The sequence below is a fragment of the Rana temporaria genome, chromosome 12, assembly GCF_905171775.1.
Source record: "Rana temporaria chromosome 12, aRanTem1.1, whole genome shotgun sequence".
NCBI lineage: Eukaryota > Metazoa > Chordata > Amphibia > Anura > Ranidae > Rana > Rana temporaria.
The window spans coordinates 52,386,677-52,413,373 of NC_053500.1; the positions used below are offsets into that span (position 1 = coordinate 52,386,677).

General features: G+C 46.9%; 1 protein-coding gene across 1 annotated transcript in view; it reads right to left on the reverse strand.

Moving 5' to 3' along the window:
• NPEPPS (aminopeptidase puromycin sensitive) overlaps positions 1 to 26,697 on the reverse strand; it is a 117,705-nt gene that overhangs the window by 82,316 nt on the left and 8,692 nt on the right. The window contains exon 2 of the mRNA XM_040329795.1: positions 5,156 to 5,240. Coding sequence (XP_040185729.1) covers positions 5,156 to 5,240 — 85 coding nt within the window. The remainder of the gene's footprint in view (positions 1 to 5,155; positions 5,241 to 26,697) is intronic.

Genomic DNA, 26,697 nt, shown 5'->3' on the forward strand with positions numbered 1-26,697 from the left:
AGTGGTTAAGTCTGTACTTGCAGGTCTCTGTAAATCTCAGTTTTAATTCAAATTTCTTTTAGTCCCTCCAACATAAATTGGTCTAAATTGACCCGCAGATTTTTTTTTTTTTTTTTACAGATTTATCATCAGTATGTAGTACTTCCTTCAAATTACCCTGTCTTATCTTGGTACAGCATGGTCATAACCTTACAGTGAAGAAAACTAAGAAACTGTTTGCTTTAAAGGATGGATTCCTAAAGGGGTGGTTTTCTTAAAAGCATAGGTCCCCCCTAAACAATCTGCAACCCAGCACAAGTACTGAGAAATGCTTCCCAGGCATGCAGAAACCTAGTACAGCACTAGTGCTTGGTGATTTGCCCAGAGCTGTCACAGGGAGGCAGTATGGGATAGCCAAGCTTTAAGGAGAAATCCTACAGCGTCCTCTGTATTTCTTCACTCCCAGAAGTGAAGTTAAAGGATCACTAAAGGAATTTTTTTTTTTAGCTAAATAGCTTCCTTTACCTTACTGCAGTACTGGTTTCATGTCCTTATTGTTAATTTTTGCTTTGAAGTTGCTGTAATTCTGCTGTGATCTCCACACTTCCTGGTTGTCTGGCTCCTTATAACCACAGTACTGGGAGATTTTCACGGTGGTCTAAGCTGTCATTACTGTGTGTCTAAAACGTAACAGAACCAATCAGATTCATTTTAAAAACAAAAACACTGCCCTGGATTTGTTTGTTTTTGTTCTGTGTGTCTCTCTAGTTCACAGGAACATGAAACCAGTTTAAAAGTGAAACTAACCTGCAGGCACATTATATGATTGATTTTTATCTATTTGTAATCATTTTTAAAAGGAATCAGTTAATTTTTATGTCTCTATACCCTGTAAACAGTAATTTCAGCAAAAAAAAAAAAAAAATTCTCCTTTAGTGACCCTTTAAAGCAGAACTCGGGGGAAAATATTTTTTCCATGTCCTTGTTGCCAATCTCCCTAACTATGCCATGTTCTTCTAAGCTCTGTAGTTCTTCTGTAGTAACCTGCTGATCTTGCTGAAAAAACATTATTGACCTGTGATTTCCTGTTTGCAAGACCACTGGCTGCTATTCCTCCTGCATCCTTAGCCAGCAGTCTTGGCACTGCCACCTGTAGAGCGAGCAAATAGAAATGTAGTAGGCGGAGGGGGTCTCACAGTCCCCGGTCTGTGCCACCTGCGGAGGAGGCATCCTCCTCCGTCATCACGTACACTCCCCCCCCCCCCCCCCCGCCATCTCTGTGCAGAGCGGGCTCCATAATTTCAGTGCCTTTTTGCCAATGTTACACATTTGAACTCTTCCAAGCAGACACAATTAGAACCTACTGTACATATTTCCAGCTCTGTCCTGGCCTTCAGAAAGCCTGTGTAGCCTACTGTACAAACCACATGCATGTGCAGCCACTGCAAGGAAAGCAATATGGTGCACATAGGCCCCACATCCACAGTAGCTAGGTCACCATCGCACATGCACAGAGTCCCAAATTAGGATATCAGTAATATGGAAAATAAATCCTGCACATTAAAGTGATACTAAAAAGTAAAAAAAAAAAATTAACACATTTAAAATGTTATACAGGCTCTCCTAACTTAACAACCAGGTTCCATTCCAATGACCAGGTCGTTAAACAAATTGGTCGTTAAACGAGGATTCACAAGTAATCAATATTTTAAGCATTCCTAACTACTGTACTGTATTGTGATAAAAGGTCTAAAAAAACACAAAAACTCCAGCTCAATAAGGTTGTTTTAATTAACATAAGTACTGAACAAACGAAAATGCCTCTTTTCTCATTGGCTCACTGACAGCATCAGGAGCTAATGGCTCAGCAAATGAGGGGGGGTTAAAGTGGTTGTAAAGTCAGACTTTTTATTTTTTTATCTTCATGCAGTCTATGTATGAAGATAAACTGTGTGCAGAAGCCCCCCCTAAATACTTACCTGAGCCCCATCTTGATCCAGCGATGTTGCAGGAGTGTCTCAGCTGCCCAGGACTTCCCTCCTCATTGGCTAAAACGGCAGCACCGCGCCACTGGCTCCCAAAATCAGTGAGCCAATGAGGGGAGGGGGGGCGCAAGGCTGAACCGTGGCTCTGTCTGAACGGCACACAGAGCAGCAGCTCGGCTGCCCCCATATCAAGCTGCTTGCTGTGGGTGCACTCAGCAGGAGGGAGGGGCCAGGAGTTGGGACCCAAGAAGAGGAGACCTAGCGAGGGTCCCGAGAAGAGGAGGATCTGGGCTGATCTGTGCAAAACTTTTACACAGAGCAGGCAAGTATACCGTATAAAAATGTTAAAAATGGCGCCAAGCAAACCGCCGCGCATACTGGCTCTCACCGAGCACAGAGAAGAAAGGGGAACCCGAACACTACCACCGTCAGCGGGTAGGACGGATGGTCTCAAATGACATCACGCCATAAAGAAAAGGTAGGAGTGAAGCCGTCTTCCAGGCACACCTGAGATATAGACTCCCCCCTAAGAAGATGTTCCCTCCGGGTCGGAGGAAACAAAAACTGATGGTGCTGAGGAGTGGCCTCCAATTAAAGATTTGGAAGGTGTTTCCTAAGGAGGAGGGAGGAGTCACTATATCTCAAGGTGCTTTCCTGAAAGACGCTTTGGGAAAGTGACATCCTTGATAATGTTTTCCAGCGAGGACCCAAAAGTCCTCTCATCCTTGAAGGTTAAATCCACCAGGGCATATGTTAGAGGCCTGGTCAGCAGACCAGCATTCCAACCAGAGGAAGAGGCATAATAAGCCCATCTCTGAAACAGAAGCCCTGGATATCAAGGGCGGGGCATCCAGTGAAGCAACACAGACATATACAAGGCCCTGGACCAGCTGGTCCGCTAGCCTAATAACTTCGGGAGAGAGCCGGTGCTTCTCCACAGTCTGGTGCAAAATGCTCACTCAGTGAGTGACAGACTCCAGAGTAGTCACCACAATAGGCCGCAGGGCAGACCCCAGCATGGTAAACATGGAACGTGTCAGTGCTTTGGATCTCCTATCGGTCAGATCCATACAAGGAGGGGTTCCCGCAATAGGGAGAGTGGGTACCTTATACACCCTGGTGGCAACCGGAGGGTCCACCAACGGAGGAGAAGCCCACTTTTTTTTTTAGTCCGCCAGGCGGTGAGGGACTACAAAAGCCTTCTGCGGCTTTTCCCATTCTGCATCTATGAAATTATCAAAGAAGGGCACAGAAGGAAAAACCTGCACAGAGCTGTCTGATTTGTGTGACCCAAAAAAGACTGAGCCCTCAGCGGAAGCCCAGCTGCACTATCCAGCTTAAGGGAGTCCCTTACAGCAGTGAGAAGCGCACCCACAAGTGCCTTGTCATGCACCGACCCAGGTACCTGGTCCATGGCTCCATACAAAACAGGACCGGGATCTGCTAGGTCCCAGTCAGATACAGAGCATTCCCCAGGGGATAGCGGAGGAGGGGGCACTCTTAACCCCCGCACGTCCGCCCCCACCCTGGCACAAAAGTGTCCAGGACTAACAGTAAAGCATCTGTGGGAATCCCAGGTGCTAACACCTGCTGCCACCACAAGCATGTTGGTGAAGGAACCCAGATACTGACTCCAAAACAAAAAAACGGAAGCTCCTATTCAGGCTAGACTGAAACCCACTTTCTTGCTGCGCTGACCAGGGGTACTCAGGGGACTCACCACAGGAGGAAACTGTACAGCGCCGCCGCCCGCCCTCAGTACACAGCATGTGGAGAGGAAAAAAATGTGAAGTATCTGAAGAGACCTGTATGCGCCGTTGGATCCAGCACTAGAGGCCAGGACTCCTCAAAGATGGCCGCCGAGCATTCAGAATGCGGCCACAGGAAAATGGCCGACCACAATGTAAGCTGCGCCATAGCGTGGCTACAACAAAATGGCCAATGGGAGTTTAATGTAATTAAAAACCACCCAAATATGGCGGTAAAATGCCGCATTTAAACAGGAAAAGCCTATCTAAGGCTTAATAGTGAAAAAAACCCTCACAGGTAAATAAAGTACCCCTAGTACAAAAAAAAAAAAAACGCAGGCCAGATCACCACAGTCACCTCAACCCCCCCGACAGCGACAATGTTCAGCAATGCAGCAGAGGGAAAAGGAGCAGGGAAGGGAGGATAAGAGGACCACCCCCAACCCCTAGGAATGCCCAGCCGTACCAACCCACCTAAGCGAGAGGGACTGTACCTTACCCATCTAAGCGAGGACTCGCTGACGCATTTCTGACAGACCTACACCCGCAATGGAGGTAGCTGTTAGCCCGGTCCACTGTGAGTGAGACAACACCACAGCCCAGTCATATGTGGACCTCGGAGCGGAAAGCTCACCGGCCACTCCAGGAGTCATGGGGTATGTGGTGGCAGACCCAGCCTCTTCGCAAAGGTGTGCTCACGCTCGCCGGCCTGAGGAGACTACAAGGATTTATCCAGCCTGTCTCTCAGCCGACAGTTGAAAAACTAAAAAAAAAAAAATTTTCCTCAGGGCGCTGGGCCCAAAGGGAGCCATACGTCCTTATCCTTTGCTAGGCAGAACGAAACTGAAGCTGCATACTGCAGGGAAGAGGGTTATGTCTGGAGGGACCGCTCCCTGGGCGGGGCTGTTCAACTCTTAAAATAACATGCATTTAATTATCTAACATGTTTCTGCCTAGTCCTCGCCTGTAAACAGGGAACATAACCCACTTGTCAAGATTTAAGGAGCTGTGTCCGTCCATGGACGATAAGAGAAAAGCCATCTGACTTTAGAAATATTTCAACTAGACAGTGAAACACAATACCCAATTTTTGGGCAAAAAAAAAACATTAAAAAAATAAATAAAAGATGGGGTCGTGTTGCGAAGTCCAATACCAAATATGTCAAGACCTAAAAACACGGCATTCCAGTAAAATCCCCCTCAAAAAATAAATAAATATTAAAATAAAAAAAACACACACACACACACACACACACACACACACACACACCAAACCAAAATAATCTACAGGCGATTCTCTGAAAGCCTTTACACCTCATCCCTTTAGAATTACCAGCAAATGACGACCCTAGAAATATTGCACTGTGGCATGTGCAGCAATGCTAAATGTGTGGCACAATCGTTCTTGCACACATGTATAGACTACTAATTGAATAAACTTACCTTCATCTCCTTCAGGAGCATATGAAGCACTAATGATATCAATATCAGCACAGTTCATCACAATCTGATTGGTTGGATTTTCTACCTGAGTGGATGAGACAAAATAAAATGCATTAGTATCAGATATGACAAAGCACAGATTATTCTCTGCTGACAGGTTATATCTTGGTGCATCCAAAAATAAACACACACACACACACACGTTATGGTATGAGATTTGCTTTTTAGTAATTTTTTGCATTTCACCCATGGTAAACATTACCAGCTTAACCACTTGCCCACCGGTCAAATTCCAACACTTCTCTCCTACATGTAAAAATCATTTTTTTGCTAAAAAATTACTCAGAACCCCCAAACATATTTTTTTTGGGGAGACCCTGGGGAATAAAAAAGGAGGTCATTGCAACTTTTTTTGTCACACGGGTATTTGCGCAGCAATTTTTTAAACAAGGTTTTGTGAAAAAAAAAAAAAAAAAAACACTTTACAGTGGGGTTTTTTTTTTTTTCTCATGAAAGTTATCCCATTTTTTTTGTATAATGTGACAGATGATACGCCGAGCAAATAGATACCACTTTATGGCCATACATTATAGAATTCTCTGGTACAAATTTTCCTTTAGATTTACCAAAACCATATGAGGTCAACCCTAAAACGCTTTCAATTTGTATGCAATCAGGCAGGCCCTTACACTACATTAGTTTAACCACTTCAGCCCTGGAAGGATTTACCCCTTAATAACCAGGCCATTTTTTGCGTATATATGTCACGCACACACACACACACACACACACACACACACACACACACACACCTATCAAAAGATTAACAATTATTCATCAGTTTAGGCAGATCTATATTCTACATATGTTTAGTTAAAAAAAAAAAAAAAAAAAAAATCCCAATAAGCGTTTATTGATTAGTTTGCGCAAAAGTTATCGCGTCCACAAACTACGGGATAGATTTAGGGACTTATTTTTTTTACTAGTAATGGGGGCGATCTGTGATTATTATTTTTAATCGGGACTGCGACATTGCAGCTGACCCCAAATTACACTTTTTGGGGACCAGTGACATTGATCAGTGCTATAAAAAGTACTGATCAATGTAAGAACAACACTGGCAGGGACAGGGTTAACACTAGGGGGTGATCAAGGATTTAAGGGGGAGTTCCAGGCTTTTTTATGTATATTAAAAGTCAGCAGCTACAAAAAAGGTGTAGCGGCTGGCTTTTAATAAACAGACACAAAACCGGAGTAGCTCAACAGAGGAACTCCAACCATAAACTGGCGTCTATAACACCTGCGGCCAAAGGAGGCATCAGAAGATGCACACACATCCACCTTGTAAAACTTTGAAAAAGTGTGGATCGACGACCAGGTCGCTGCCTTACACCCCTGTAACACAGAGGCTTGATGCCGGAAATCCCAAGAGGCCCCGATCGCCCTGGTCGAATGCGCCGTAACCCGAAAGGGAGGCGCCCGCCCCTTCAGGGCATAGGCCTGAATCAAAATCTGTCGGATCCACCTAGAAATGGTGGCCGACGAGACTGCCAGGCCCTCTTTTAGGACCAGTCACCGACACGAACAGTGAGTGCGACTTCCGGAACGGAACCGTAACAGATAAGTACACTCGTAGGGCCCGAACCACATCCAGAGGATGTAAAGTGGCCTCCTCCTGTTTTTTCGGCTGAGGACATAAGGGTGGAAGAACAATGTCTACAATTAATGTGAAAAGCCGAAACGACCTTTGGGAGAAAAGAGGGCAGCGGCCGCAGCATTACTTTATCCTCATGGATGACCAAGTAGATAGCCTTGCAAGACAAGGCCGCCAGTTCAGACAGACACTCGTCTGATCGAGGCAATTGCTACCAGAAAAAATCACCTTTTGTGACAGTCAACAAAGAACCTCCCGAATGTCCTCAAAGGGAGCATCCTGAAGCACTGAAAGGACTAAATTCAAGTCCCATGGGGGTAGTGGAGGGCGCACCGGAGGGGCCACATGCCAGACCCACTGAACAAACGTACCACCAAGGAGTGCGACGCCAAGGGTCACTGAAAGTAAACAGCGAGAGCAGAAATCTGACTCTTAACCGTACTTGAGGCGAGAGCCTGATCCACTCCCTGCTGTAAAAACAGCAGAATCCTGTACACCACGTATGTACAAGGGTGCCATTTCATCTCCTCACACAGAGATGTAGGCCTTCCATGCATGATGGCAAATCCTACGTGAGGTAGACTTCCGTGCACGCAGCATGGTAGAGACCGAGCCCAATAGGCCTCGGTCCTTCTGCCCCTGGCTCTCAACAGCCACGGCGCTAAAGCTAGCGACTGTAAAGCAGGGTGGAAGATCGGACCCTGCGACAGAAGATCTTCTCTCAGGGGAAGACGCTATGGGGCATCTGCCACCAGACGCACCAGGTCCGCGTACCAGGAACGACGCGGCCAATCTGAGGCGATCAGGATTGATGGAATCCCTTCGGCTTCCACTCCGCGCGACAGGCGAGGAAGAAGCTTCAGAGGAGGGAAGGCGTAAATTAGGCGATAGTGACCCAAGGCACCACCAACGCGTCTGACGCGTCCGCCCACGGGTCCTTCGACCTGGCCATGAACCGTGGCACCTACCGATTGAGACGGATGCTAGAAGGTCCACGTCCGGAGTGCCGCACTTTTGGCACAGACCCTGAAACACCTGCGGGTGGAGAGACCACTCTCCTTGTTCTAGTGCAGTGCGACTTAGGAAGTCGGATTGCCAATTCTGTACTCCCGGAATGTACACGGCCGATAGAGCCGGAATGGACCTTTCGGCCCACCTAAGGATGTGCGTGACCTCTGTTACTGCAGCTGAACTCCGTGTGCCTCCCTGATGATTGACATACGCCACGTCCGTGGCGTTGTCGGACTGGATCCTGACCGGTCGGCCCTGCATATCCAGGGACCACCTGGCAAGGCACAGCTGGATTGCTCGGAGCTCCAGAATATTGATCGGTAGGCGGGACTCCTCCCGAGTCCAGCGCCCCTGGGCTGACTGGGTGCCCCAAACGCCCCCCCAACCGGAGAGGCTGGCATCCATCGTGACCACTGTCCAGTGGCAAGGCAGAAAACGACTTCCCGGTCCGAAGCACCGGAGATGCCAGCCACCACACCAGGGGAGACTTGACCAGTTGACTCAATTAAATCTGGTAATCCAGAGATGACGGGAGCTCGTCCCAACATGACAGCAGTTCCCTCTGTAGCACCCTGGTGTGAAATTGGGCATACGAAGAGGCCACCATCAAACCCAGAACCCTCATGCAGAATCGCAGAGATTACCACTTCTGGGTCGACAACTGCTGCAGTCCGGAGGAAGCCAGAGGTTGGAGGAAAAAAGTTCTGTTTGGTAGCCAAGAGAAACTATCTTGTACCCCGAGGCAACTACTTTGCAAACCCAACGGTCGGAGAGGAGAGACCTCCACCAAGCCGCGAATTCGCGAAGCCGGTCCCCCACCCGAGACACGGGCGGGGGCAGACCTTCAGGCGGAAGCAGATATGTCCGCAGACTTGCTGGGCTTGCGGTACCAGGTGCGCTACTGCCCCGCAGCGGGGGTCTTAGCAGCTTGCAAACCTTCCCCTACCGCACAGGGCAGGCGAAAAAAACGCTTGGGGGTAGTAAAGGAGGGCCCTTGCTCATGGTGAGGCCCCTAGCCCTTTCCCAGACTGTGGGAAGAGTGTGCTCTTACCACCCGTGGCATCCTTAATGATGCCATTCAGGGATGCCCCAAAAGACCGTACACCCTCAAGGGGTAAAACCACCAAAGCCTATTTTGAAGACTGGTCCGCAGACCAGCATATCAGTCACACAAGGCAGCGCAGTACCATCGCATAGGCGGAAGCCCTGGAAAGCAAGAGCGTAACCAAGAACGACTCACAGACAAATTTTAGACCCAGAACTAATTGTTCAGCCATGTCCTTGCAGGTCTCGGAAGCATCCTGCTCCTCCAGCAAAAAGCGTTGCCCGTACAGTCAGAGTCCGTGACACCAGACCCCCGGCCAAAATCGGTCTCACAGCCGAACCCCCTATCGCGAAGATGGAGCGGGCCACAGCCTCCATTCTCCCATTCGCAGGGTCCTCAAAGACAGGAGCCCCATCCACAGGCCAATTTGGTGGTTAGCTCAACCTGGCGAGAAACCCCCATCCGGCCACCAATCGCTTCAAACCTGGCGAGAAAAACGCCGACATTGCCGTGGCAGGGGCAGCAAGGGTTAACTCAGGCTTACAGGGGAAGAAGTACCTGTCCAGGCTCCATAATGCCCCCCCTCTGTGTCACCTAACTGCAAAGCAGAAATACCCACGGTCACCTCCCGGCCGTTAGAGTATGGGGGCCCCCTGGGAACTCACCACCCCTCCTGGTGCAGCGCGGTCTGAAAGAAGGACAAGGTGTGCTGAGAAGCCATCTGCGCTGTGTCTGTCCCCTCAGGCAGATTTGTGGTCTTTTTTGCAGCGCTAAAAACGGTCACACGAGGCCAAACGAATTCCAAGATGGCCGCCGAATGTGTAAAAAAACAGCATAGGACCACAAGAAAATGGCCGCCGAGCTATATAAAGCGCGGCTTCGGCAAAATGGCGGCCGTTGCGCAGTGACACCGCAAAACAGCACAGCACCAAATTCACATGCCAGCACACAAAAAGGCCCTGTAGTGAACACACACAGCCCCCTGCAGTGAACACACACAGCCCCCGCTACGCACACAGGTCCAGGTGTACCAGAGACCCCAGAGCGGCCACCAGAGGAAAGCAGGGCAAGCTCTCAGTCGACCTCCCAGGGGAAAATTCCAGCCATACCACCTTACCTGAGCAAGGGGCCACTACTTACCCGTCCAGCGACCACCGGCTGGAGGTATCCCGGACAGAACCAACGTCCGCTAAACGGCATGGCTGTCGGCCAGACACACTGTGACAAAGCCATAAAAGACCGGTCATATGTGTGCCCTAGAACAAGAACCCTGGAGCAACGGGGCCTGTCGTGGACATCCCAAAGCTGAGCTGAGGGCCGGCACACGCTCGATGGCCAAACATGGGGGGGACTACAAGAGTCAAGACGCAGCCTGTCACCCAGTCGGCTGTTGATAGAAGAATCACAGGATTCAAAAATGCAGGAACAAAATAATAAAAAGCGAGAAAAATCGCAAGAAAAAAAATCTCCAGAGTACAGGACTCCAGAGTGCCTGACCTCTCCTGTCAGGCAGGAAAAACTGAGGCTGCTAGAGCAGGGTGTGGGTTATGCCCGGGGAGCCACGCCCCCTGGGAGGAGCTGCACTAAGGAAAGGTTGTTAACGCTTTAAGTGCTGTAAATTCTGCCTAAACTCTCCTGGAAGGAAGGTGCATAACCCTACTGTCAAAGGATGCTGTGTCAGTCCATGAACGGAAGAGAAGGACAAATGGTACTTTTTTACCACCTGTAAATCCATTTCTGTTTTCGCCCGATAGGTTCTGTGCACCTGTTATTTTCATTGCACCTGTTGAATGAATGAATGAATGAAAAACTTATATAGCGCGGCACATGCGAACTGAATCGCCTCTGGGCGCTTGATGTTTCGTGTCTCATGACATCAAAAGAGCAGAGTTTTAATCTGTCTTCTGAAAGTCAGGTGGTTTTCCTCCAACCGAACGCTGGTTGGTAAAGCGTTCCATAGTCTCGGACCTTGAAAAGCAAACCTTCTTTCTCCTTTGGACTTGTATTTGGTTTTTGGCACCTTGACCAGATTTTGGTCGCTGGATCGCAGAACGCGATTAGAATTGTGAGGTTCTATCTTGTCGCAAAGATATTGCGGCGCCTTCCCATGGATGCACTTATGTGTCAGGCAGAGTGCTTTAAATGCAATTCTGTCTTTTACTGGCAGCCAGTGAAGGGTTCTCAGCGAAGGTGAGATTGATTCCCATGTCCTTTTCCCAGTCACCAGTCTGGCGGCCGTATTCTGTACGACTTGCAGACGAGCGATTTGGTACTTTGGGAGCCCGAGGTAAAGGGCATTTGCATAGTCCAGTCTGGAATTCACGATTGTTCCCACCACGACTGCTACGTCTTCTTTGGGAATAAATGGAATGAGTCTGCGTAGTAGGCGCAACAAATGGTGCGATCCGCTGACTACTGACCCTATTTGTGCGTCCATTGTCATGAAGGTGTCAAAAATGACTCCTAGACTTTTGACTTTGGAGCTAGGGGTGATGCTTTGGCCCAGAATGGGCGGCGGTGTCCAGGTTGTTGCCAGTTGACTCTTGCGGCTGGCGTGAAACATAAGAAGTTCTGTTTTGGAACTGTTGAGTTTAAGATAACTCTTAGTCATCCAGTTTTCTATCGAAGAGAGACATTTCTCTAAACTGAGATGATGATCCTTTTTGTTGCAGATGCGAAAATACAATTGCGTATCGTCTGCATAAGAGTGATAAAGTAGTTCTTGGCTACTGATAATATCAAAGAGAGGGCGAAGATAGATGTTGAACAGTACCGGTGACAGGGGGGATCCTTGGGGGACTCCACATGGCACCGTGCGTTTTTCCGACGTGAAAGATCCCAGTTTCACTGTTTGTGAACGGTTTTCAAGAAAGGAGGAAAACCATGGTAAATCACCTTCTGCGATTCTGGCTACCTCGGCCAGTCGCATCAGTAACATTTTGTGGTCTACTGTGTCAAAGGCTGCGCTTAGGTCCAGCAGAACCAGGAGACAGGATTCTCCCTCGTCTGCGGCCTCGAGGGCATCGTCCCATATTTTGAGTAAGGCCGTTTCTGTCCCGTGTCCGGGACGGAAACCTGATTGAAATGGATCGAGTAGATTGTGGGTATCCAGATGCTGTTGCAGCTGTTGTACCACTATTTTCTCCATTATCTTGGAGAGAATATTTAGGCCTGTTATGGGGCGGCGGTGAGTTGGGTCCTTGGGATCCAAGTTAGGTTTTTTCAGGATGGGCTGGATTGTGCCCTCTTTCAGCAGGGATGGCACTATGCCTTCCTTAAATGACTGATTTATAAGCTGTGTGATGGGAGGCGCCAGAATGTCGGCGCATTCCTTCAGCAGCTTGGTGGGAATGATGTCATTGGGTGCTGTGCTGTTCCGCAACGCACCAATGATATTTTTGGTGGTATCGATGGAGATGGGTTCCAGAGTGAACTTAGTTGATTGTAGAAGGTTTCTGTTGGTGTTTTGTAGTTGATTGAAGAGGGGGCTGAGGGTGGTATTATTTTGCAGAATACTTACCCGGATTCTTTCGATTTTGTCGATGAAGAAATCCGATAGTTCATTACAGAACTCTTGGGTGTCTAAATTGGGGACTTCAAGACATCCCGGATTCATGGTCTGGGTGACCATCTTGAATAGTTCTCGGGGGCGGTTCATGGCGCTGTTAATCGTCATAGAAAAATGATGTTTCTTTGCTTTGAAGATTTCTTTATGATATTGTGTTGTTATTGCCCTGTAGATGATGAGGTGATCTTCTGAAGGGCTTCTTTTCCAGGCGGCTTCCGCCCTTCTGCGCTCTTGCTTCAGTAGGGACAGCTGGTTGTTGAACCAGCCGGACTTTTTTTTCCGGATGCGGACTTTGCGTTTCGGTGCTGTTATTTTCATTAACACCAAAGCAGCTGAAACCAATTAACAACCCCCTCTACTACTTAACTGACCAACATCCAAGGAGTTTAATGATGCTATACTCTGATTAAAAAGTGTTCCTTTACTTTTTTTGAGCAGTGTATATTAAAAGTGGATTATGTAAGGCTATGGCATGAACACAAGAGATTCCATTTCAGCTTGAACGTGCCCATTTCCTGTCAGTGCGATCCTTTCCCATAACCATGCTCAATGTAGTGTAAAACTCAAATCACAAATGACTATCAGTTAAAAAAAATAAAAATATGTTGCTCTGATCATTGTTTTACTGGCAATACTGTAGACTTTCCAGTACAAACAACCTGCAACCTACGTCTATACTTGCACAATCTGTTACACCTCATTAGGAGACATTTCTCAACTCCTCCTGTGACATTTGCTGAACATTTTTTCTTAATTTTCGTTTAACTGGTCTACTACTACTGTTCTCCCCACCAATCAATACTTTTTTTATTCATGCGCAACATGTCAACCGTCTACCTAGCACATGATCCAAATGCCCCCTCCGGTCTTCTGGCTCCTCTGTACTCCCTCTGAAACCAGTTATCCTCCTTCTCACAACATCCTGCAATGTCTCTGGAGTTCCTTGTGCTCCACTCTACTGATCATTTTATATTACTCACATTATCCAATCTGTCATCCCTGGGGCATCTCAGCTCCTCTTTAGTAACTTGCTTATGTGCTGCCCTGTACAACATACCTTAACACAAGCTATATACACTCCTCCCCAACCCCTCATTCTTACTGTGCATTCACCTGAAAATTAGAGCTTTGTGATTCTGTCTAAATAAAAAATGAGAATCACAATTTTTTTTTTTGTTTAACCACATCCTTCCCGGACGTCAATAGCCAATCGACGTTGGGGAAGTGGTTGCGTTATCCTGACAGGATGACGACCACCGCGCGCCAATGGGGGTGCACCTTACGGCGATCGGTGGTGCGGTGTCAGTCTGACACACCGATACAGCGATCTCGGTAAAGAGCCTCCGGCGGAGGCTCTTTACCATGTGATCAGACATGTCCAATCACAGCTGATCACAATGTAAACAAGAAGAGCCGCTGATCGGCTTTTCCTCACTCGCGTCACAGACGCGAGTAGAGGATCGCTGAACGGCTGCTCTCCTGACAGGGGGGTCTGTGCTGATAGTTTATCAGCGCAGCCCCCTGTCGGATCCCCGCCCAGGACCACCAGGGATGGGCATCCACACTGGACCACCGGGTATGACCCCTAGACCACCAAGGAAATGCAAATCTGTGCCAAGGCAGCTGCCAATCAATGCCCAGTCTGCTGCCAACCAGTGCCCACCCAAAATACCTGCCAATGCCACCAGGGATAAGCATCAGTGCCACAAGTCAATGCCCATCAGTGCCAACTATCAGTGCCACCCATATGTTCCCCTCATTGCAGCCTTTCAGTGCCAGTTTCACCCATGAGTGCCACCTATCAATGCCCACCAGTGTCGATCAGTGCTACCTCATCGCTTCCCGCCAGTGCTGCCTTATCAGTGCCCATCAGTGAAGGGAAAAAAAACGTACTTATTTACAAAATGTTTACAGAAAAAAAAAAAATGTTTTGTCTTTTTATTTGTATAGCAAAAAATAAAAACCCCAGAGGTTATCAAATACCACCAAAAGAAAGCTCTATTTGTGGGAACAAAGTGATACAAATTCTGTTTGGGTACAGTGTAGCATGACCGCACAATTGTCATTTAAACAGCGACATCACAGAAAGTTGAAAATTGGCTTGGGCAGGAAGTGCCTGGTATTGAATTGGTTAAAGTGGTAGTATACTCTGTACTACCACTTTTACCTACAGGTAAGCCTATAATAAGGCTTACCCGTAGGTATAAAGAATATCTCCTAAACCTGTACGGTTTAGGAGATATTCCCCTCGCAATGCGCCACTGACTGCAGCGGTGCATGCAAAGCGGAGATCCTCGGCTAAAGGCTCGGCAGCCGCCGGACCTTGCCGGAAAGAAGTCTCCCGCGCGCATGCGTGGTAGTGACGACATCGCCGCTCCAGCCACTCACAGCGCTGGAGCGGCGATACCCGGAAGACAAGCCGAGGCAAGATGACTTCTCTCCTCTCGGCGTAGACCAGGCAAGTTCCCCACACCTCGTTCCAAGGTAAGCATTTCATAATGAGCTAGTATGCGATGCATACTAGCTCATTATGGCTTTTGCTTTTCAGGTATGAAAAAAAAAAAAAAAGCAGCGGGTTTACTACAGCTTTAAATAAAGATCACAATTCTCGCGGCGTAACATCAGCTTTCCCATTATACAAAAAAATTGGGCCAACATTACGATTTAGTATTTAATTCATTGAAGTGTATTTTTGCCCAAAAAATTGCGTTTGAAAGACCGCTGCGCAAATACTTTGAGACATAAAATATTGCAACAACTGCCAATTTATTCTCTCTGAGATATAGATATAGAGAGATTATATATATATATACATACATACATACATACATACATACATACATACACACATACACACACACACACATTTGAGGGTTTCAAGTAATTTTCTGGCAAAAATAACTTTGTAAGAAAAGTGTCTACTCACAGAAGTTCATTCCTTTGATCTAAGAACAAAAAATTGCAATGTTTATAGTTATCTACTAGCACTGACAATGTTGTGAAAAGCTTGGCAGGCCGAGTGTTTTTTCTTTTGACAGCTGAGTGAGCAGAGAACTCTACACTTGTTACATGCATGAATCGGGAAATTCTGCATTGAGATCTTGAGGGGGGGGTTGAATCGAGATCACGATTTTCTAGCGATCACGCAGCGCTACTGGAAATTCTATTATATTGCGCTTCTTCCAAGTCATAACCCATAGTACTAACATTTCCAGAAGTGAGACCTGTGCCTGCACACATAGCTCATTTCCTGCTATCCATGGTACATTCTCTCTCAACATACAAGCACCCTTAAAGTGGTTGTAAACCCACATTTTTTACTTTTGCTTACAGGTAAGCCTATAATAAGGCTTACCTGTAGGTATAAAGAATATCTCCTAAACCTGTACGGTTTAGGAGATATTCCCCTCGCAATGCGCCGCTGATTGCAGCGGCGCAGGCGCAGGGGGGATCCTCGGCTGAAGGGCCGGCCCCGCCGACCCATGCCGGAATGAAATCTCACGCGCGCAAGCGACGTCATCGCCGCTCCAGCCAATCACAGCGCTGAAGCGGCGATACCCGGAAGACACGCTCGGCGTGGACCAGGTAAGTTCCGAGGTAAGTATTTCATAATGAGCCAAAATGCGGTGCATACTAGCTCATTATGGCTTTTGCCTTGCAGGTGTAAAAAAAAAAAAGGAAAAATGTATATGCGGGTTTACAACCGTTTTAACAGAGTCTGATCTTTGTTCTCATCAGTTCACTACTCTCATTTTCTGTTTTCTCTCTCCAGTCATAGTCATGCAACCATCACATGCTCTTCTGCCTATACATCACTCTTCAACTATTGTGGCTTATAATGTGTATGTAGATAAACAATATCTACCTAGCAGGGGACACTGCAGCAAAAACTTGACGGGGTTCCAATACTTTCACACACACAAAAAAAAAATACCACATTTACAAATACATATGAATTCAGGGTAGGATTCTTTTATAGGGTAGCGCAGGGCTCACAATTTCAAGTCTGAGCTACTAGCCAGGCCTCAAGGGTTACTCGCCACCAGTTGCCCCAACCAACCCCTACCCCGCCCCTAATCACGCCCTCATAAATTATATCATGAAATGACACTTAAATGTTTTATGCAGAATTACATTACAAAAATAAATATTAACTTTATCAGTTCCCCTCATTGCAGTGTGACCTGTGCCCCAAATTGCAGCCTCACTGTGCCCCAAATTGCAGCCTCGCCAGGGTGGAGGAAGTGAGAGGGTGGCCAGGACATGATTGGAGGAAGATTAGAGCCACGAGAGACGTTCTCCCAGCGCAATCGCTCCTGTGGAAAAGAGCATATAGGAAGAGGAAAGCAGCGGGATCGCAGAGAGGTGAAACACGCTGTAACAGCTGACAGTCTCCGCTCTGCTCACTCTCACACAGCCCCGCGCCTGTGAGACGGAATACATCCTAGCAGGGGCGTACCTAGAGCATTTGGCACCCGGGGCGGATCTAATATTTGGCACCCGGGGCGGATCTAATATCTGGCACCTCCCGACATTAAAATGTAACATCCCACTGTGCTCCCTGCATACCTTCAATATCTGTTACTACTGTGTACCCCCTCTCCACAACTGCACCCCTTTACATTACACAGCCCCCTGCACCTCTGGATCACTTTACATTATACAGCCCCCACAGCTCTGGACCCCCTGCATGTTACACAGACCACCTTCAGTGCAGACACCCCTCAGTGCAGACCCCCCCCAGTGCAAACACCCCTCCCTATTCAGTACCTCAGATCAGCGCAGTGACGGCACATGGAAAAAGGTCCCCTCCCCCTGTACACATAGAGAGGGGGAGGCGGCTTCACTTGGCTGTGCATGTGTGACGTCAGGTCAAGCACCAATCAGCAACTGTATAACTTCTCTCTCCCCCCTCTTAATGTAGATCTATGGATTCCAAACAAGTACGAGTGAAAGCTGAAGGCCATTTATTATCCAATATGGAATTTTTATATGATGTGGCATTATGCTATGTGACAAAGTGAGGCTGAGGCATGCAGCTGGGCACAGCGAAGCTGCAGATGTGCATTGTTGACCCTCTTTTCCACTTACAGTAGCTGCTGCATTCTCACCCTAGGCTTATACTCGAGTCGATACATTTTCCCAGTTGTTTGTGGTAAAAGTAGGTGCCTCGGCTTATATTCGGTTAGTGCAGCTTTGCCCCATCCCCTGTTCCCTCGTTGCAGAATTTGATTAACAGCAGGAGGCAATGACATCTGCTGCTGTCAATCTGCCCTGTGAGATCGGAGTGCCACTACCCCTATGGGCACAGTAGTGTTTAGAGGTAGACTCATACAGGTTTTTCTCTGACCGATGCTGATATTTAGAAACTGGGGCGGCCAATGGCTGATATATCAGGCCGATTTTTGTGGCCGATTTTATTTTATTTAAATCGGCCTACCTCTTACCCACTCCACTCCTTCCTGCTTACTCCTATCACTTTAGCACACACTTGATGTCATCAGTACAGATGGAACTGGCTGGCACTAGCAGGTGGCACTGGTTTGGAACTGACATATGGCACTGGCAGGTGGCACTGGTTGGCGCCAATTGGCGGTGGCACTGGCAGGTGACACTGGCTGGCAGTGGTTGCCACTGGCAGGTGACACTTATTGGCGGTGGCACTGGCAGGTTTCACACTAAGCCGAGTGTAGCTGTGTGAAACTAAGAGAGGAGAGAGATGAGCTGTCAGCTCGATGTCGGGGGTGGGCAGGACCGGACCCAGCAGCTAAATTACACCAGCCAATGATTAGACTGCTTTAGAAAGGGGGCGGGGCCACATACACGTAGTGGCCTGCCCAGATACCATCCCATTGGCTGGTGTAATATAGCTGCTGGGTCCCGCCTACCCCCGACATCGAGCCGACAGCTCCTCCCTCTCTCTCTCTCCTCTGTTACTTGTCAGTGTGGAGAAGGGAGGAGGAACGGCGGTCAGTGTAAAATATCGGCCTAGTTTTCATAGTCGGCCGATTTATCAAAAATGGACAAATATCGGCCGATATATCGGTCTACCTCTAGTAGTGTTGGCTCGAAATCGGGTCACAGAGCCCCGATCTCAACGTTGAGTCTATCTGGGGTTAGAAACAGAAGGATTTGAGGCAGCTTATGTCCAAAAGAAGCTTTGTAGAAAAGCCTGAAATTGCTTTAGGTACATGCTAAAGTACTAATTAGATTTTCTTAAAGGAGAAGTGCAGCCAAAGCTCTGTACTTCTATGGATTACAAGAGTTCAGTTCATTCTGCATGGCTGTGACTCGTTTTCAGCAGACGGCGGGCTGAAGCCAGCTGACATCACAAAGCCGGTCCAGGCTCGGGCAAGATCGCAACAATGAAGTTGAGATCCGCCCACATGCCTGGACTGGCACTCGGCTCAGCCTCTCAGCAAGCTACAGAGAGCCTGAGCTGGCTACTCCCACCCCACCACAGCCCAGGGAGTAGACAGAGCAGAGAGTAGCCACTGACAGTCAGCTGCTCACGGAGCTGCGAGAACCAAGCAAATTGGCGGCGTTTGATCGCTCGGTTCTCAGAGCCAGTGGGAGACAGATGCAGCATTCACCTAGGCAAGTATGACTTTTTATTTTTTTAAAACACCCCTCTCAACAGTCAAAACTTTCTGCCACCCTTTTATGACAGTGAATGCAAGTCAGATCTTCCAACACAGACCTGTGGACACATTGATTTCCCAACATAGAATTTTGCTTTAGATTTCCATTATGTATTCCAAGTAAAGCACCCATCCCTAAACAAGTCTTGACAAGGGAGCACATTACAGTCCCAAAGGAAACTGCAAATTAAAGACTTATGTTGTAAGAAGTGCATGTATTTAAACCCACAAAGAAAACTGCCATTACATGACACAAAGTAATTACGATAAAGAAACATTCAAACACCAGATCACGTCTGTAGAAATAGGAAAACACCAATCTGTGCAGAGATTCGCCTATACAAAAGTTAAAAAAAAAAAGTCTCTATCAAACGCTAATAAAAGATAGTATTTATTAAAATTTCTTCTTAGATCACACCTTTACAAATATTTTTCTCTTACATGCCGATCAAGAAGTCCACCAAAAGTACATGAGGTGGCTGAAGCACGTAAGAATACAAGGGGGTGCTTTCCATAGTGTCAAACTGTTTATTAGAATAGCCAATCCCCTCTCACACATGAAATATGCTTACTAGAAAATGTTAAAAATCCAGCTCACCGCCGCTAGAAGTTCCAAACGAACCACCCACCTCGATGAGTCCCGGGATGACGCTTACTGTGATAGACTGGCTAGTGACCACACGACTCACCAGTCCATTACAGCAAGCATCATCCCGGGACTCATCGAGGTGGGTGGTTCGTTTGGAACTTCTAGCGGCAGTGAGCTGATGCTATAACTGTGGGAGAAAGGCTGGATTTTTAAAATGTTCTTGTAAGCATATTTCATGTGTGGGGATTGGCTATTCTAATAAACAAACAGTTTGACACTATGGAAAGTATGCCCTTGTATTCATATGCGCTTCATCCACCTCATGTGAATCGTTCCTGAGGAGAGCCGAGTTTCCAGCAAAGCGGTGCAGACAGGCTTGTGGAAGAAGTCTACAGGTTTTATTCATTCTTACCTTTGGTAAGCAGACAAAGGGGTGAGCACGAGGTGAACCAGTGAAGGTGTAACGGCAAATGATTCACATTATAAGATCACTTAGGATCAGAAGCAGAATACAACACTTGGATTATATTGAACTGTCAACAGGAGGAGGGGATTTTTTTGCACCACTCTTTGCATGCTATTTTAATAGTTTGATGGACGTTGTTTCCCATGCTTTATGTATGATGTTGTAAAACATGGGAAGATTTTTTTACTGCAATGTATGAAATATACCGTTGAATATTTTAAATTCACAAGAAGCGCTGTTAATGCAATTTTTGAGATGCACCTGTACACACACACACACACATTTATAAAGAGGTGTGCTTTAAAAATGTGCTTAGAGTGTTTCTGGATTTTGGGACTCCAATATTGAAGACACACACACACACACACACACACACACACACACACACACACACACACTAGGGCATAGATGACAACCGCATAACAAAGATTAGGAATCGCTGCACATGTTGAAGTTGTAGGAAAAGTTATAAAACCATAAATAATGGTTAAAGTACAGGTGTATCTTACAGTTTTCCATTATTAATCATCCTGGATCAGACCCAAATATTCACTGTGCAGCCCTACTCAGATCCCCACAGGCTCTCCCCCAAAAATGGCCTCTTCCTACTGAGCCAAGGGCAGATGGATTCCAGTAGTAAATTCTACACCAATCATCTACCTTAAGGCCCCTTTCACATTGAGGAGTTTTTCAGGCGGTACAGCGCTAAAAATTGCGCTGCTATCCCGCCTGAAAAACTCCTGCCCAGCTACCTCAATGTGAAAGCCGAAGGGCTTTCACACTGAGGCGATGCGCTGGCGGGAGACAAAAAAATCTCCTGTCAGCAGCATCTTTGGAGCGGTGAGAGGAGCGGCGTGTATACCGCTCCTTCCCGTTGAAAACAATGGGAACCGCGGCAATACCGCCCGCAATGCGCCTCTATATAGGCGCATTGCGGGCGGTATTAACCCTTTATCGGCCGCTAGCGGGGGTTAATACCGCACCGCTAGCGGCTGATTTCCACAGCAATCCCGGCGGTATAGCGCCGCTACTTTTAGCGGCGTTATACCGCCACCGCAGCTCCCGCCCCAGTCTGAAAGGGGCCTTAGGCTGGGTTCACACTTGCTGCGGCTAACAGGGGGTCTGGTGTGTCCCTGTTCACCAATTCAGGTGCGAATCTGGTCCAAATTTTTGCCTAAATTCGTACCTGAAAAATCTGAAACCAAAAGACACACAGGACCCTTTCCAAATGCAGACCGCGGCTGCCCTGAAAGTGTGTGAACAGACTTCATTACGAGCCGGGCACACACTCCTGTCATGTGAATTGGATGTAGGGAAACCCACCTCCAACTTGCATAAGTGTGAACCCAGCCTCACTCAAGATGGCCATAGGCAGAAATGCTAGGGGACCCTTTTCAAAGTGATTTCTCAGCAAACTAAAGCATGAAGAATTGGATGGATGGGCGAGTTTTCTTTGAATATTAACCACTTCCCGACGGCCGTACGACTATTGACGGCCGCAGGGTGGTTCTACTTTGAGGCAACGTCAATTGACGTCCGCCCCTTTGCTCGTTCCCCGAGCGCGCAGCGGGGAACTGCTGTGCTGCCCGTGTCCCTTGGACACGGCCAATCACAGATCGCCTTGAACGGCCAATCGGAGTGGCCGTTTCCTAGGCGATCTGTGCGGCCAATGAGAGAGATGATCTCATATGTTTACATATGAGATAATTTCTCATTGCCGGCTCTCGCAGACAGCGGTGCTGTCAGGGAGAGAGGAGACGGATCTGTGTCTCTTGTACATAGAGACACAGATCGGTCACCCCCCCCCCCAGTCACCCCCCTTCCCCCACAGTTAGAACACTAATATTAGGGTACACATTTAACCCCTTCCTCACCCCCTAGTGTTAACCCCTTCCCTGACAGTCACATTTATACAGTAATTAGTGCATATTTATAGCACTGATTGCAGTATAAATGTGAATGGTGCCAAAAATGTGTCAAAAGTGTCCGCCATAATGTCGCAGTCGCAATAAAAAAAAAAAATCGCAGATGGCCGCCATTACTAGTAAAAAAATAAATAAAAAAAAAATAATTCTGTCCCTTATTTTGTAGGCGCTATAACTTTTGCACAAACCAGTCGCTTATTGCGATTTTTTTTTTTTACTAAAAATATGTAGAATACGTATCGGCCTAGGAGGATAAAAAAAAAAATTGAGCTATTATAGCAACAAGTAAAAAATTATTTATTTTTTTTCAAAATTGTCGCTCTATTTTTGTTTATAGCGCAAAAAATAAAAACCGCAGAGGTGATCAAATACCACCAAAATAAAGCTCTATTTGTGGGGAAAAAAAGGACATCAATTTGGTTTGGGAGCCACGTCGCACGACCGCGCAATTGTCAGTTAAAGCGACGCAGTGCCGAATCTCAAAAAGTCCTCTGGGCAGGAAGGGGGTTTAAAGGGTCACTAAAGGAAAACATTTTTTTTGCTGAAATGACTGTTTATTGGGTATAGAGACATAAAAGTTAACTGATTCCTTTTAAAAATGATTAAAAATTGAATTTAATCTATCATATAATGTGCCTCTAGTTTAAAGCGGGAGTTCACCCATTTATTAAAAAAAAAAAAATTTCCCCTTAGATTCCTGCTCGTTCGGTCTAGGGGAATCCGCTATTTGTTTTAGAATATGAGCAGTACTTACCGTTTTCGAGATGCATCTTCTCCGTCGCTTCCGGGTATGGGTCTTCGGGAGCGGGCGTTCCTTCTTGATTGACAGTCTTCCGAGAGGCTTCCGACGGTCGCATCCATCGCGTCACTCGTAGCCAAAAGAAGCCGAACGTCGGTGCGGCGCTATACTGCGCCTGCGCACCGACGTTCGGCTTCTTTCGGAAAATCGTGATGCGACCGTCGGAAGCCTCTCGGAAGACTGTCAATCAAGAAGGAACGCCCATTCCCGCAGCCCATACCCGGAAGCGACGGAGAGGATGCATCTCGTAAACGGGTAAGTACTGCTCATATTTTAAAACAAATAGCCGATTCCCCTAGACAAAACGAGCATGAATCTAAGGGGAAAAAGTGCTCTCTAAGGGTGAACCACCGCTTTAACTTTCGTTTTTAAAGGTACATACATGAAGTTCCGGGTGAGAGGTGAGTCGGGAAGACTCACAGAACAAAAACAAACAAATCCAGGGCAGTGTTTTGTTTTTAAAATGAATCTGATTGGTTCTGAGGAGTTTTAGACACACAGTAATGACAGCTTAGACCAGTGTTTTTCAACTCCAGTCCTCAAGGCACACCAACAGGTCATGTTTTCAGGATTTCCTTTAGATAAGACGACTGTGGTGATTACTAAGGCAGTGAAACTGATCAAATCACCTGTTCAAAATAATGGAAAGCCTGAAAACATGACCTGTTGGTGTGCCTTGAGGACTGGAGTTGAAAAACACTGGCTTAGACCACCGTGAAAATCTCCCAGTACCATGGTTATAAGGAAACAGGCAACCAGGAATTGTGGAGATCACAGCAGAATTACAGCTACTTCAAAGCAAAAACGAACAACGAGGACATGAAACCAGTACTGCAGTAAGGTAAAGGAAGCTATTTAGCTAAAAAAAAAAAATTCCTTTAGTGACCCTTTAAGTGCCCAGTAAGGAAGTGGTTAAAAATTAAATGGCGATTTTGGTGCTCAGGTGTAATGTGCTTCTGCTTTGGAGAGAAAAAAATCTATTTTCCGCTCTTTCTTCGCTTTTCTGTTGGCATTACACACAATTCATATGCTCACCCACCTACGGTAGTAATCCAGCATTGTCCTGCTAGGGTCCATCACGCCGCTGCCACATCCCTCACAGCCATCTTAATTTTGGGAGTCATTTGAGCGGGTGTGCAGTGGGAGGACAACAGTGTCAATCACAGTGCATTGCACATTTTATTACTATCACAGTAAAATGCCTGGCCCTCTGCTGCACTGAAACAGCAGTACATGCAGTATTTTTGCAGCATACACCACCGCAATGCGGTGGTGTCAGGCTGGATCAGGCTCTCAGAGGCTCGCCGAGAGGCTGAGCCGGGTGCCGGTCCAGGCATGCGGGCGGTTTTAATCCTAATGGTCGTAATCATTGCCTGAGCCAACTCTGTGATGTCAGTCGACAGCAGGTTTCAGCCTGCTGTCCACTGCAGAACGAACTGCTCTCCTGTGATCCACAGGAGAAGTACAGCCTAACAAGCTTGTTTTGACATTCTTTTTGGCAACCATGAGTGCTGTGTCCTCCGGACTAAAGGGGAGAAAAACATCCGGCTTGTTCCAAGTTAAAAAAGCCTACATCTCTGGTGGTATGGGGGTGCATTAGTGTGTATAGAATGAGCATCTTGCACATCTGGAAAGGCATCAATGCTGAAAGATATAGCCAGGTTTTAGAGAAGCATATCCTCCCATACAGACATCTTTTTCAGGGAAGGCCTTGAAGATTTAGGCAGGATAATGCCAAACCACATGCAGCATCTATGACAACAGCATTTCTTCGTAGTAGAAGAGTCTGGGTGTTAAAGCAGTGTTCCACCCAAAAGTAGAACTTCCGCTTTAAGTACTCCTCGCCTCGAGATGCCACAATTGGCATGTAGGGGGCTGGAGAGTGGGTACCTGGTTTTGAGAGGGACCTTTCTTGCTTCTTCCTTCCGTCTGCCTACACAACCCCACCCTGCAATCTTCCCAGACGATTGCCTGGCCACTGAGAGTGCAGCGTGAAGCTGCAAGCTGTCACAGCCAGGCGCCCACACTTGCAATGCCGGTGCTGCAGAGTGCCAGGGTAGATGATCGAGGCTTCCGGCAGCCACATTGCTGGATCATGGGGCAGGCAAGTGTCTTTTTAGTAAAAGTCAGCTGCTACACTTTCTGTAGCTGCTGACTTAATAAACTTAATCAGTGGAACTTCTCTAACTGGCCTGCCTGCAGTCTAGACCTTTTTTCACCAACTGAAAATATTTTGTGCATCTTGAAATGAAAAACACGACAAAGATGATGCAGGACTGTTGAGCTGTTATACTATACCAGGCAAAAATGGGGCAACATTCCTCACCCAAAACTTCAGTAACTGGTCTTCTTAGTTCCCAGTCACGTACAGAGTCCCAACTTTTTTGAGACGTGTTGCTGCCATCAATTTCAAAATTACCTCCCCCCCCTTTTTTTTTTCTCAGTTTAAACATTTGATGTGTTTTCTACTGTAAATAAAATAGGGCTGGGGAAATTAAAGATTAATTCCTCGATTAATTTTTTTGATCGATCAAAATTCTTGACGTCACCGGACAGCCTGGACAATGAGACTTACCCTGCTGGATGCGAGCAAACTGCACCCATTGGATTGAGGTACCTTTGCATCTGTGGAGCAGGAGGATGCACCAGGCTTCATCAGGGGAAGGGGGCAAAAATAACCAAAGTTTTCCTGTCCTAAGCAGTTTTGTGCAGACAATTCTTTGTGTATCAGCAACATCTGTTCCGTGCGAAAGACCAGGGCCGATCCTAGGCAGGGTGCTTTGCACCCAGGCGCCTGCAGAGGTGGGGGCGCCAATGTGTATACACACACTAAAGTGCCTCAAAGATACTTCTTGACGGAATTTTTTGGACATCATGCCAGCGCACTGCTCCAGTATGAAAGCACCCGGGCTCTTACACTGGGATTGCAGATGAGCCTTTTTCAGGTGCTATTTTTAACGCTAAAGCGCCTGAAAAAACCCTCCAGTGTGAAAGGAGTCTAATGGACCATCTTCTGTACTATTGTCTGCAGTCTCTAATCATCTCCTGTACCATGTCTGCAGTATCTAATCATCTCCTATATCATGTCTGCAGTCTCTGATCATCTCCTGTATAATGTCTGCAGTCTCTGACCGTCTCCTGTATCATGTCTGTAGTATGTTGGGGGGTCTTTCTAACAGAAGCCCTCTGTGTCCATCAGAGAGGTCCCCCTCCAGGTCCCAATACAGTACTCTACTTCTCTTCCTGTATTTTGTTTATTGTTAAGAGATCGTGTAAAGGATCCCAGGGTAATGAAGACTTTGTGAGGGAGCATTTCTGTGGTTGAGCCATTGCCATAGAATCATTTGAAAAGGGGAGGAGTTAGTAAAATGTCCACACCCATGTGGGGGCACCAGAAATATTACTGCACCCAGGTGCCTGTGACCCTAGGATCGGCCCTGCGAAAGACTGTTCAGTTCTTCAGGGTATATTGTCAATAAAAGGCAATCATGTCTGCTTCCAGAAAATGTAAACACTCTGGTATGTCTGTGTGGCTGGCTAAAGCGATACCTACTTGCCTACTATAAAGTGACCGACAGTCAATATACTAGATAAGTTTTATAATTAAAGTTAAACTAACTTTCTACGTTTTTCTTAAAGTTTAATAAGAAAAAATTACTTAAGTCTGTGCCACAATTTGAATTTAAAATGTATTTGTGTGAACTGTGAAGTTAAGTCATGGATTGTGGAAACTAACTAGTGTCGGGTGATTGAATATAGTGTATACCACTGACTTATGTAGAGTTGCAATGCAAGGAGATCAGCTAAAAGTAGTTCTATCTGTATGTGCGTTATAATTAATCAA